Here is a 12,018-nt window from a genome sequence, read left to right as displayed (position 1 = left end):
CTGTCCGCCAGCCTCTGCCACCCCAGCCAGCACTGCTCTTCAGATGACCCCCTAGCACTCTGGCTGATTGTAAGTGGAAAGGCGGAGTCCTTTGATACCTAGGAAGTGTCAGCACCTTGGAGAGGATACACAGAAGAGGTGACTCCGGCTCAGCTGAACATATTAGTTGTTACTGCAGCACCAGGGGAGCCCAGGCCTAGACCAGAACCCTGCTGTGCTAGAAGCCACCCACCCACCCCCACAAAAAAGAGACTCTGTGAGCCTTAGCCTAGGGGCAGGGATAAGCAGCCCAGCTTCAGCCAAGTTTAGGGCTTGGTCTTTCCCTCATCACCACCCCCCAACACACTCACCCCCGAGCATTCCTCAGCCCACCTACTGCCCCGGTGATTTAAAAGGGCCCCAGGATCCAATTGCCATCACTGTTACTGCAGTCAGGCTAGAGGGGCTTCCTGCCTGCTTGTTCCCCATCTCCCAGATCTCCACCCTCTAACCCAGAGACAGCACACAGCACACAAAACCTCCTTCTAGAGCCCGACCTCTCACTCCTCCTGCACCCGAACTTCCTCCCAGAGCCTGCACCCCAAGCCCTTTTCTGGAACTTGCACTGAGCACCCAAACTCCATCCTAGAACTTGCACCCCCAGACTCCTTCCCTCACCCAACTCCCTCCCGCAGCCTTAAGTAGTCAGCAGGGAGTTTGAGTGGTGGAGGGGTGTGGGCTCTAAGCAGACTTCTACAAACCTGCCAGCATTGCTTCCTGTTGCTATTTGCCCCACTCCAAGCCTGCTGAAGCTACATTTAGGAACAGAAGAACTGTCATATTGACTCAGGCACACTGTCCATCCTATGCCACATCCTGGTTCCAACACTGGTACCTGCCCTTGAGGAAGAAGCAATGCAGCTTGTACTGAGCTGTTTAGATTAGACACCTTCCCTTAGGCAAACTTTCTTCCTCACCACAGGGAATTTCCCTAGTTGCCTGAAGCATATTTCTCACTTGCCTCCATGGAAGTGGGAGTGGGAACCTCCTACTGGGCACATCCTTTTTTGATCCTGCTAATCTCAATTCCACTTTAGAGTAGTCCAAGATCAAGAGAGAAGCCCAGATCTTCTAATCTGGCCTCCCCAGTATCACAAGCCACCAACTCCATGCTGCACCCACACACTAAACCCAGCCACTGATGTCAGATCTGAGAATTCCAGCCCAGAGGAGCTGACTGTGTGCCAAGAGCAGATAATAGGAGAATACTAGCCAGAAGTCTTGTGCGTGCATGCACATGCTTATCAGCTTCCAGACACCACCAGCTTCTGCAATACTAGTAGTGCCTGCTAAGCACCACAGATCTGTGTGTGCAGGCTCCCACTAAGCACACACCAACACCCTCAGGCTAGGTCTACACTGCAGAGCTATTTGGCATACCAGAAGTATCCTGAAATAGCTAAACTTAAGACAAATGGTCTGGTAGCACTTTAGAGACTAACAAAACATGTAGATGGGATCATGATCTTTTGTGGGCACAGCCCACTTCTTCAGATGACCAGAGTTTTGAGTTTAGGATGTGCGGACCAAAACAGGGGAGAAGGAAAAAAGAAAGGGGGTGCAAAACAAGGAGTAGAGGGTATGAAAATATCATAGGCAAAAAACAAGTAGGCAGAACCAGTAAGAGCTCCTGAAAACTGGCTAGCTAAAAAGAAGCAAATAAGGATCAAAGAGGATAGCAATAGATAGTAAGGGTACAAACAAGAATCAACACAGAGCTGTTGGCACCTTCATTGAATGTTAGGCCGATAATGTCCTATCAGCATCATCAATAGCTATTCCACATCTTTTGAGTAAGCCCATTATTTCAAAATAAAATGGGCTCACTGTTCCACGAGGAGTAAGGGACATTTTGTAATAGCGCTCTATTTTGAGATTTGGTGCTGTCTAGACCATGCCCAATTTCAAAATTAACTCAAATTGCACAGCTTATTTTGAGCCCTAGGTGCAGTGTACATGCACCCTCAGAGTGCTCCTTTCAGCGCGCAGACCTTTCTTCACTGCACTCAATTACTAGAGCTGCTGTCCCCCATGGACCAGTATACACCAGCTTCAATTATTTCAGCTCAAGCTCTACTGTGCTGAATTCCTCAGCATTGCAATATGTGGGGAGTAAAAATGAGCGGTCCAACTGAGTAGTAAGGAGAATGGAAACAGAATGGTTACCTCTAGAACAGAAATATAACCTGCTTCTGGGAGTCTAAACGAAACCAGCTAAAACATTTGGAAAGTACAGTAAAACTCCAATGGTCTGGCATCTGACGGTCCGGCACTCCTGATGGAACCCAGAAGTGCTCCGGGCAGCCGGACCATTGGAGCTGCTCTGCCCCCAGCTTCCCTGATTCAGCTGCTGCTAAAACTGACCAGCGCTGAATCCGGGAAGCAGGGGGCAGAGCAGCTGGAGTGCTGCCAGGTAGGTCCAGTAGCGCTGCGGGACCAACCCAGCAGCACCCCAGCTGTCCCAGATTCAGCCGCTGCTGAAATTGACTAGCGGCTGACTCCAGGAAGCCCGGGGCAGAGCAGCTCTGCCTCTGGCTTTCTGGAGTCAGCCGCTGATCAGTATCAGCAGCGGCTGACTTGGGGACACCTGGGGCAGAGCAGCTGGGGTGCTGATGGGTTGGTCTCGTGGCGCCAAGGGTCGGCGCTACCTGACCAACCCAGCAGCACCCCAGCTGCTCTGCTGCAGGCATCCCCAATTCAGCCACTGCTGAAACTGACCACTGGGGCAGAGCCAGACTATCAGAAGGGAGGGCTATGAGGGGGTCTGGAGTAGCATTCCCCCCACCCACTCTAGACCCCTCATAGCCCCCTCTTCTGATAGTCCGGCATATCTGATAATCTGGCACCCCCTGGGTCCTAAAAGTGCCAGATTATCAGAAGTTTACTGTATTTGGGAAGTAGTTATTCTCACCCAAAACAAACGCCTCGCATCTCCAACCAGTATGGCAAGGATCCCTCTTTCATGAATGCAGGAGTGCTGTCCTTGGGCTCCCTTGGGGACAGCCCTTTATCCTCCCACAATCTCCTCCCCAGTACAATTTGAGGACACCAGCATTTTCTGCAGGCACATAGGACTATATAGTCCTATAAGTCTGTGTCACAGGACAGCCAAATACCAGAATTTGAGCCCCTGTGGGATTTCCCAGGAGACATACAAAGACTAGAATGTTTGTTTGCTCCTCTGAAGCTTAACGTTTCCAGGAGAACTGTGAGGATTGCACCAAGTGGGGCTTATACACCAAGTCCTCTACAGGACTCTGTTGGTCTCTTCTTCCATGTTCCATCCCTGCTGCTCCCAAGATCTGCATGTTCCCAAGAGGGAGAGGCAGCCAGATTAAAAGTGGATTGTTAAATTTACCTGGGATTCTTTCATCCCAAAGCTCTATGTCACTTTACCCTGTGAGGTGGTGTCAGGAAATTGATGGAGACATGGCCATCTGACTGATGGAGGACTGACAGAAAAAACCCACAAGAGTGCTTTCATTCAAAGCTAAACTTTGAAGTCTCAAATGCCTATACACCTGCAACAGGTCAGGAGAACACCCCTAGTCCTCAATTACTAGAGTTGGGTGTGGCTTGAGTGACAGCAGTAGTCTTCCAATGACCAATCATCCCTCAGCCAGTAGGGACCACCAAATGTGTCGAGGGAGGGTCTATGAAGAATCCCTCCCAATGAGTCCAACTTCCCCATTTATTCATTAGTATTACTAAGCAAGCAATTTTAAAGGTTAGGCAAACGGTTGCTTTTTGCTTATCAATTAGCCAGATGTGGTTTTAGAGTTTGCATACTTTGAGGCCCTGACAGATACATCCGAGGGCACAGACAAGCTTCCTGTTTAAATGCACAGCTCAGCAATTTCAGAGATTCACCATCAGGAAGGACATGGGGTCAAGCATCCCTTTGTGTGGTACCCAACCCCCGTCCCCACCTAACTTGGTTATGCTGCATTGGCCTATTTACAACCTGCTGCTTGTAGCAAAAAGCTGTTGTGGTTCAGGTACTTGACTGGTTTGCTAAAAGTTTCCCTTGAGTACAATCCTGAGATGGAGAGTGTGGGGACCTGGATCTGTCAGTTCTGGGAGTTTTTGAAGAGAACAAATGCAAAACACTTACGAGAAGGGAAAAAAGTTTATTTGAAAATAGTTCCCACACACTTTCACATTTCCGGTGAGAAGAGCGCTACAAAAATAAGAAAAATCTGAATCACCACAAGCAGAACAAAAGTGACCCTCCCCTGCAGCAACAGGTTCTGGGAGGGCTTTGGAAGCCAGAGTCTGCTTGAGGGGTGGAAGCGAAAGAGCGATTCAAGGCCCCTTCACCTCTATAGCAACCCCCTCCATCCTGATAACGGAGGACGTGGATGGTGGCACTTGGGCAAGGGGATCAGCCGGACGGAGGAATGTAGCGCTCCACAGTGCAAACAGAATGGCTGGGATCCAGACACAGAGCAAGTGGAAACATCAGGAGAGCTCTGCCCCTTCATCTACTCAGTAACTGAGCCCCCCCAGCCCTTAATATACACAGCAGGACAGAAGCAAGCAGAGCAATGGAAGTTGCAACTCAGTGACGCCATCCAGCGGAGGAGAATCCTGCGACATGGTTCAGTGGATGTGGTGACAGCCCTCGTTCCTTCTGTTCTATGGCACACTCAACTGCCAGAGGACAATGAACAGAATCGATACCAAGAGGCCCAGTACCAGGGATGCGATGTTCAGGCCCTTGGCTGTCTTGCCATAGCTTCCTGCTCCATCGGAGTCACCCAGAACTTTACGATCTCTGGCCTGGGGGAGAAATAAAGTAAAACAGTGAGATGTCAGACACTCAGGCCAGCTCTTCAGAGTGGACATATTGAGGGCTCATCAACTCAGAGTGTCTGGCTCCAGCTGACAATGCTGCTGGCAAGCCAAGGATTGAGGAGGAAATGAATAGAGTGACCTCCAAACAGTCTCCACCTCTGTGACCTCCCTACAACAGGTGCAATCAGAAGGGTCCCCATGGGACCATCACCTGGTGTGTTGATTATGCCACTGAGCCAGCCTATTTCCCACTGGGGGGGGGGGGGGGGAAGAGAGGAACCATATTACCCTAGCCTGCTGGGCCATAAGCTCTGCTCTCCCCCAGCCAAGGCAAGAGTTGGGGGGGGGTAACAGCCCCCTAGCACAGCAACAGATACTAAACCAGTTCAGTTTTAGGAGCGCTCAGCTATAAGGTCATGGATGGCACCCAGGAAGACAGCCCCGAAGAGGACCAAAACCCCAGACAAATCTGTCTTACACTGCATTAAAAAAAAAAAAAAAAGTTGCGCAGAAAAGTCAAGGTCACCCTTAGTAATGAAAGATGCAAAGTGGTTCCTTCCCCCACTAACATTTACACTGATAAACATGTTTTTATTAAGTGGAATTTAAGTGTTTGCAAGTGAAGACATACAGATCGATTAAGTTACTAAGCCAAAATAGACACACCAGCCAAGACACTAGCTAATCCTAAGACACTTTGTATGTTCTTCACCCTTTGTCCCTGGTTCAGGTAAAAATCTTTCCAGACAACTATTCTCTCTACACCCTGCGTCTACAGCTTAAGAGTTTTGTTTTCAGGTTTCTTCACGTGTAGCCTCTTAAAGTGGAAGGGCAATGTCGAGAGTCAGATGAAGACAAGATGAAGACTGCTTTCCATTCCTTACACAGGCCATCTCCAGATCCCCATGGAAAAATACCAGTTACAAGAAGGATTCCAGGTGGCATGGTTACATGTCAAGGAACAACCATGGTTTGGGATTACAGGAAAAACAAAGCCATTTACAGATAGTTACCTTGAGTACTGAGCCATTATGTTTCTGGAGTATCAGTAATGGCACGTATTAGCACATAGAAGGTACACCTAACTGTCAGTATTGAGAAATAACATAGCCCATGTCTACATTATAAGCCTTTATTTCAAAATAATGTCGAGCTGAAGGACTTCTTACTCCGACTCAAGGTAACCCCCATTTCACAAAGGCTGTGTCTAGACTGGCCACTTATTCCAGAAAAGCATTCGCTCTTCTGCAAAAAGTGCTTTTGCGGAAAAGTGTCCTGCCAATCTAGACGCGCTTTTCCAAAAATGCTTTTAACGGAAAACTTTTCCGTTAAAAGCATTTCCGGAAAATGCCAGTGTAGACATAGCCAAAGAGTAAGGGAAGTCTAAGGAAGTCTGTTCTTCAGCTTCCTGCTGCATAGACCATGCCTAAAGCCGAGTTAAGCTAAGCTACTTCAGCTACACAATTAATGTAGCTGAAGTGAGTCAAAGTTGCTTATCTTCGACTTTGTCCCACAGAGCAGACGTACCCTTCGAATTGTAAACCAGTTCACACTTCATGTATCATTTTTGTATGTGAAGTGAGAAATATGCACAGAAATAGAATATATACAGAACATTGGAAAAATTCCATTGACTATATGACAGGGTTTGGTGACACCCCTGGGTGGTTGTGTAACCAGCACCAAGTAGAATTTCTGAATACACTGCCTCTGTATTGGACACTGCCCAACCCTCTAGAACAGAGATTCCCAAACTTTGGCATCATGCTCCCTCTTTGATTTGAGAAACCCTCAAGTGCCTGCCTGCCTGCCGCCTCCCCCGCCCATAGCAGCCAAACTTGAGGGAAAAAAAGGAACTGGCCTAGGGCCAAAAAACAAAATAGCAGCAAAACTTGGGGGGGGGGGGGGGGAGGAGGAAGAGGATTGACCAGGGGGAGGCTGGGTCACCTCCCCCCACCCCACAGTTTGGGAACCTATGCTCTAGAAGTTCAGGGGATGTCACTCCTCATACTTTCTGAAACTTGCTTTATGAATTGTCTACATCATCATCTTCAAGTAAGGCATAAATACCTCATGTAACAATTTTAATGTAACAATATGCTGAATGTGTACATGCTATTTGATGTGAATTGAGTAACTTACTTTGATCTGAATGTTTTCACTTGCAACCACTTAATTAAGTAGGATTTATTTTCACTGATCTTAATAAAAAAATCCCATTTGATAACCTGGAAAGGGGGGGGGGGGGGAACGGAAGCAACCACTGTGCATCTCTTTCATTGATAAAGTGGGCTGATCTTATGAGCTGCCTCTGTGTACAACTTAGTAAGATGGACTTATTGGGTGGGGGGGTTGGACCCCTTTTGGGGGTTGCTTTCCCTTACAGCTGAGCCCTCCTGGAGACACTGAACCACTTCAGCAGTGTTCCACAGGGGAGCAGTGACCTCAACACTGTGCCTTATTTGGGTCAGACCAGAGGATCTGGCCCAGCAGACTGGAGTGATAAAAAGCCCCAGATAGCAGCAAAGGGGTGTTGATGGCAACATCAGCACACTGGGGGAAGCCCAAAGAGGCTTCTGCAATTCAGCCAGTCATGGATCATTGTTCATAATATGACAAGGCTATCTAATATTTGAGTTTACCCTGTGCCCTCAATACAAAGAAAATGTGTGTTTTTACCACTGGGAAACATGGAATAGCCCTCATCTTCCTGTAAAAAGCGAGGCACGCTCTCATGAAGAGGCAGACAAGGTGAGGTCTGCCCTATGCCCACATCCTCCCAATGCAAAGGAGTAACCAGACAATTTGTTGAGAAAAATCTGTTTGCAGCAGTACAACACAGTGAACTTAACAAAAATGAAGAACATCCCGAAAGTGCAACAGAAGAAAATTTGCAGCATGCCTAAAAGGTGGCTTGAACTTGAAGTATGCAACAAGTATAAATAATTCAGCTGAAAAAAGTCAACATTGAAGTATGTGCTGCAGAGGAAGAGAAAGTGTGTGTGCTTCTTGGTTTACAAGATGGTGGGTTACTTACAGAAATACCGATTTAATACATTTGCAATTCCAAAGGGTGGAGGAGACAAATCAGGTGTTACTGGGAAGCCCAAAAGGTTATTAAAATGCAACAGCAAAGTACAACACTTCTAGATGTAGAAATGGCTTTGGAAATGTACCAGCAAAAATATGAAGCTAGGGCAGCCTAAAGGCTGAAGCAGAAAGGAAATTCAGCACCCTAACATGTACAGTATTTTGAGCCAAAATAACACTGAACCAAGCATAACTTAGGATTTTGGTATTCTGTAGCGGTCACCTTCTCTTGGGCTGCTAGGTTTAGACAAGTTGCCTTTGAAGAGGCTTTCCTACAAAGTAGTACAGTGAATTTTTGAAATACTCCAGCGGCTAGGTGGACTTTCAGAAGGGTCTAGGTGCTGTTAAACGTTAAAACAACATCTGACTAGTAGTGAATGTTCAAGGGACCAAGTTCTGCTCACAAGCGAGGACCCTTTTCCAAGAACTACCTTGCCGGATAGAAGCAAAGTCAGCCACTGACAAAGCCCATTGGAGAATCCAGGGAAACGGAGTGAGTTTTTACACCAACCCTTTAAGTCCTAGAAAACTAGATTTGTGAGCGACCTCGAGGGTCATCAGTCCGCTTCCCAGACCTCACAGCAGGACTAAGCACCAGCGCAAGCCCTTTGGTCATAGGAGCCCAGAATAAACAGGTGCTTTGCAAAAAAAAAAAAAAAAAAAAATAGCTTCAGCATTAAGCCCTGGCGGCCGTAGGACTGCAACCCAACCGGGAATTGCGGCGCTAGGGCGGAGCGGGGTGGGTGCAGCCGCAGCGTCCCAGGCACATTTTCCAACCTTAAGCCCCGCGGGCTCACCTTGACGGAGAAGACCAGCGCCAGGAAACCGAGGCAGCAGACGTTGCAGAAGAGGGTGTTGAAGAGGGACCAGAGCACGTGGTCGCGGGGCTGCTCGGCGGGGAAGCCCGGCGCGGGGACCACGCAGGAATAGGGGGGAGCCGGCTCGTCCAGCCCTTTGGGGGCGCCGTAGCAGGGCTGCAGGTCGATGCTCACCGCCCGCGGGCCGGGCTCCATAGCGCGGCGCTGCCTGGCTGCGGGCTGGGCGCGTCCCGGGCTGGGGGCTCTAGATAAACCCGCGGGGCGGGGCAGGGCGGGGCCGCGAATCAGAGAATCGAAACTTACGGAAACTCAGGTGCAGGGGGGCTGGCGGGGGCCATGGGTTCCGAGCGGGGGTGGCAGGCTGGGAAGGGGAGCGCTCTGTAGGGGTCCAGCCAAGGGGAGAGAGTGTGACAGGGTCAGCTGTGGGAGGAGAAGCTGTGGGGCACAGGCTGGGGGAGCTGGATCTGTCGCTGTGGGGCACAGGCTGGGGGAGCTGGAGCTGTAGCTGTGGGGCACAGGCTGCGGGAGCTGGATCTGTCGCTGTGGGGCACAGGCTGGGGAAGCTGGATCTGTCGCTGTGGGGCACAGGCTGGGGGAGCTGGATCTGTCGCTGTGGGGCACAGGCTGGGGGAGCTGGATCTGTCGCTGTGGGGCACAGGCTGGGGAGCTGGATCTGTCGCTGTGGGGCACAGGCTGGGGGAGCTGGATCTGTCGCTGTGGGGCACAGGCTGGGGGAGCTGGATCTGTCGCTGGGGGGCACAGGCTGGGGGAGCTGGATCTGTCACTGTGGGGCACAGGCTGGGGGAGCTGGAGCTGTCACTGTGGGGCACAGGCTGGGGAAGCTGGATCTGTAGCTGTGAGGCACAGGCTGGGGAAGCTGGATCTGTCACTGTGGGGCACAGGCTGGGGGAGCTGGATCTGTCACTGTGGGGCACAGGCTGGGGGAGCTGGATCTGTAGCTGTGGGGCACAGGCTGGGGGAGCTGGATCTGTCACTGTGGGGCACAGGCTGGGGAAGCTGGATCTGTCGCTGTGGGGCACAGGCTGGGGGAGCTGGATCTGTCACTGTGGGGCACAGGCTGGGGGAGCTGGATCTGTCACTGTGGGGCACAGGCTGGGGGAGCTGGATCTGTAGCTGTGGGGCACAGGCTGGGGAAGCTGGATCTGTCGCTGTGGGGCACAGGCTGGGGGAGCTGGATCTGTCGCTGCTCCTACCCTGCCCTTTGCCTTGGAACCCCTCCCCCGCCATCAGCTTCCTGTTTGCTGTGCAGAGCAGGGAAGAGGGCACTGATGTCAGGGTGCCCTCTCCCACTCTGTTTTCCATCCCCACAGAATGGATGGAGGGTGCAGGGTTTGGGATTGAGGGAGTTTGCTGATGCAGGGCCAGGGCGGGGTGAACCTGCCTTAGCCCCACTGCACCACCACCCAGGAGCTTCCTGAGGTAAGCAGTGTCCAGCTGAATCCAGAATACCGAACCCCTTCCCCTCTTACATCATGAGCCCCCTCTTACATCTCAAGATCCTGTCCTAGCCCTCAGCTCTTGGGCCCAAACTCCCTTACAGATCCTGTACCCTGAATCCACTCATGCACCCCAACTCCCTGCCCCAGGCTCAGCTCAGAGCCCCTCTCACACTCCAAATGCCTTAGCCCAAGATCAGAGCCTGTGTCCCAACCCTCTGCCCCTGCCTGGTGAAAAGGAGAGAGGATGGGGGAGGATGGAGTGAGCAGGAGTAGGGCTTCAGAGAAGGGGCACAAAGGAGGGGGGGGCAGGGGTAATTGGGTCTGAGGTAGATCTTACATTGCACTTAAATTCACAAAGTGATCTTATGCTTAAAAAGGTTGGAGACCCCTGGACTGGCTAATGAGAACTCAGTGGGGCTGGCTAGGGCTCTAGAGTCACCAGACACAGGGACGGGTAGGAGCTAGCGGCTCTCCGTTAGCATGCGTCACTCAGTCAGGGTATGTCTACACAGCAGTGTTATTTCAGAATACGCGATGTTATTCTGAAATAACAAAGAGCGCATCTACACTACAAGCCCTTATTTCGAACTAATGGCGAGCCTGATGAGTTCTTACTCCGACTCCTGGAACCCTCATTTCACGAGGAGTAAGGGAAGTCAAAGGAAGAGTGAATTGAGCTATTTCGACTTCAGCTACGCAATTGACAGAGCTGATGTTGGGTAGCTTAACTCGACTTTTGCCCTGCTGTGTAGACATGTCCTCAATTGAAATTCTGGTAAAGCCTTACTTCCTGGCATCCAATTTCTCTCTTCCTGATTGCACAAGACAACCCCGTCAGAACTAAGGGGAAGCTTTGCAGGATTGGGCAGCTGCCTCCACTTCTAGATCTTCCTCCAGCAGCTGCCCCCTTTGCAGCCTGCTCTCTGCGTTGAGAGCCACTTAGGGTCCTCATGGTGACCACCCCTTCTTCAGCAGAGTCCCAGGGCTCCTATGTGGCTACCCCAAACCAGGCCAGCCCTGGCACATGTCAGAATAAAGCAAGGGGAGGGATGCTTTATAAGGAGTGTGCTAATTCCTGCTAGGCCTTTGTGTTTCTGCTACTCCAGCACAAATTGCAGTTCACATTAAAATTCATTTGCCATGTATAATATCCCCCAGCACTTCTAACTGAGGCCCAATAAATTGAAAACAATGTGGTTTCTACTTGAGCGTTATACATGCCAGGAACTTCAAGCCTTGCAGCTGACCTGCACGGTCTGCAGCGCCAAAGCCCATGTCTCGTCTCATGACTCCTGATAGGCCCGGCTTGTTTCATGACATCTGCAAGCAATCTGATCTGTTCCAGATAGAGACTTGGTCCTCATCCCCAGCCCACAATATTCACATCCATGCACAGCCCGGGGGGAGTCACTTGTTGGAAGAGAGGCTCTGAAGAGGGATGAAAACAAGCACATGGAACAAGTTAAAAAAGAAAAAAGTATCCCTTCAAGACTACAGGAATTAGAGAAGTGGGACAGGAATGATCAGCATGCTGGAAACATGGGAGAGTTTTCTTGGCTAACTGATTATAATTAAAGAAGTGCGAGAGCTGCCTAGTTAGCTAAAAGCACAACCCTGCTGGGTTTACTCTGAGGAGTATCCAGCTCATTCTCATTCCCTTGAAAAGATGATCACAAGCGTATGAGAACCTGAGGAGGGCAAAGGACTCTCAGGGCTCTAAATGCATGTGAAGGAGCCCTAATTCCACCCCAAGAGTAACTGAATGGGCAGGTCAATGTCTTCCATCAGAGCCTCGAACTATCAGTGGGTAAGAT

General features: G+C 50.3%; 1 protein-coding gene across 1 annotated transcript; it reads right to left on the bottom strand.

The window, feature by feature from the left end:
* Positions 1 to 4,149: 4,149 nt before the first annotated feature.
* Positions 4,150 to 9,077, bottom strand: LOC102455168 (dispanin subfamily A member 2b-like). Its single transcript, XM_006131670.4, has 2 exons — positions 8,724 to 9,077; positions 4,150 to 4,821 (listed from the first exon to the last, which is right to left on the bottom strand). Exons 1-2 carry the CDS (start codon positions 8,937 to 8,939, stop codon positions 4,678 to 4,680), a joined length of 360 nt encoding a protein of 119 aa, XP_006131732.2. The 5' UTR covers positions 8,940 to 9,077; the 3' UTR covers positions 4,150 to 4,677.
* Between the last annotated feature and the right edge of the window lie 2,941 nt (positions 9,078 to 12,018).

The sequence above is a fragment of the Pelodiscus sinensis genome, chromosome 5 (assembly GCF_052426305.1).
Source record: "Pelodiscus sinensis isolate ZL-2025 chromosome 5, ASM5242630v1, whole genome shotgun sequence".
NCBI classification, from domain to species: domain Eukaryota; kingdom Metazoa; phylum Chordata; order Testudines; family Trionychidae; genus Pelodiscus; species Pelodiscus sinensis.
The sequence above is the reverse complement of the archived record's forward strand: the minus strand, read 5'-3'. Positions and strand labels throughout refer to the sequence as shown.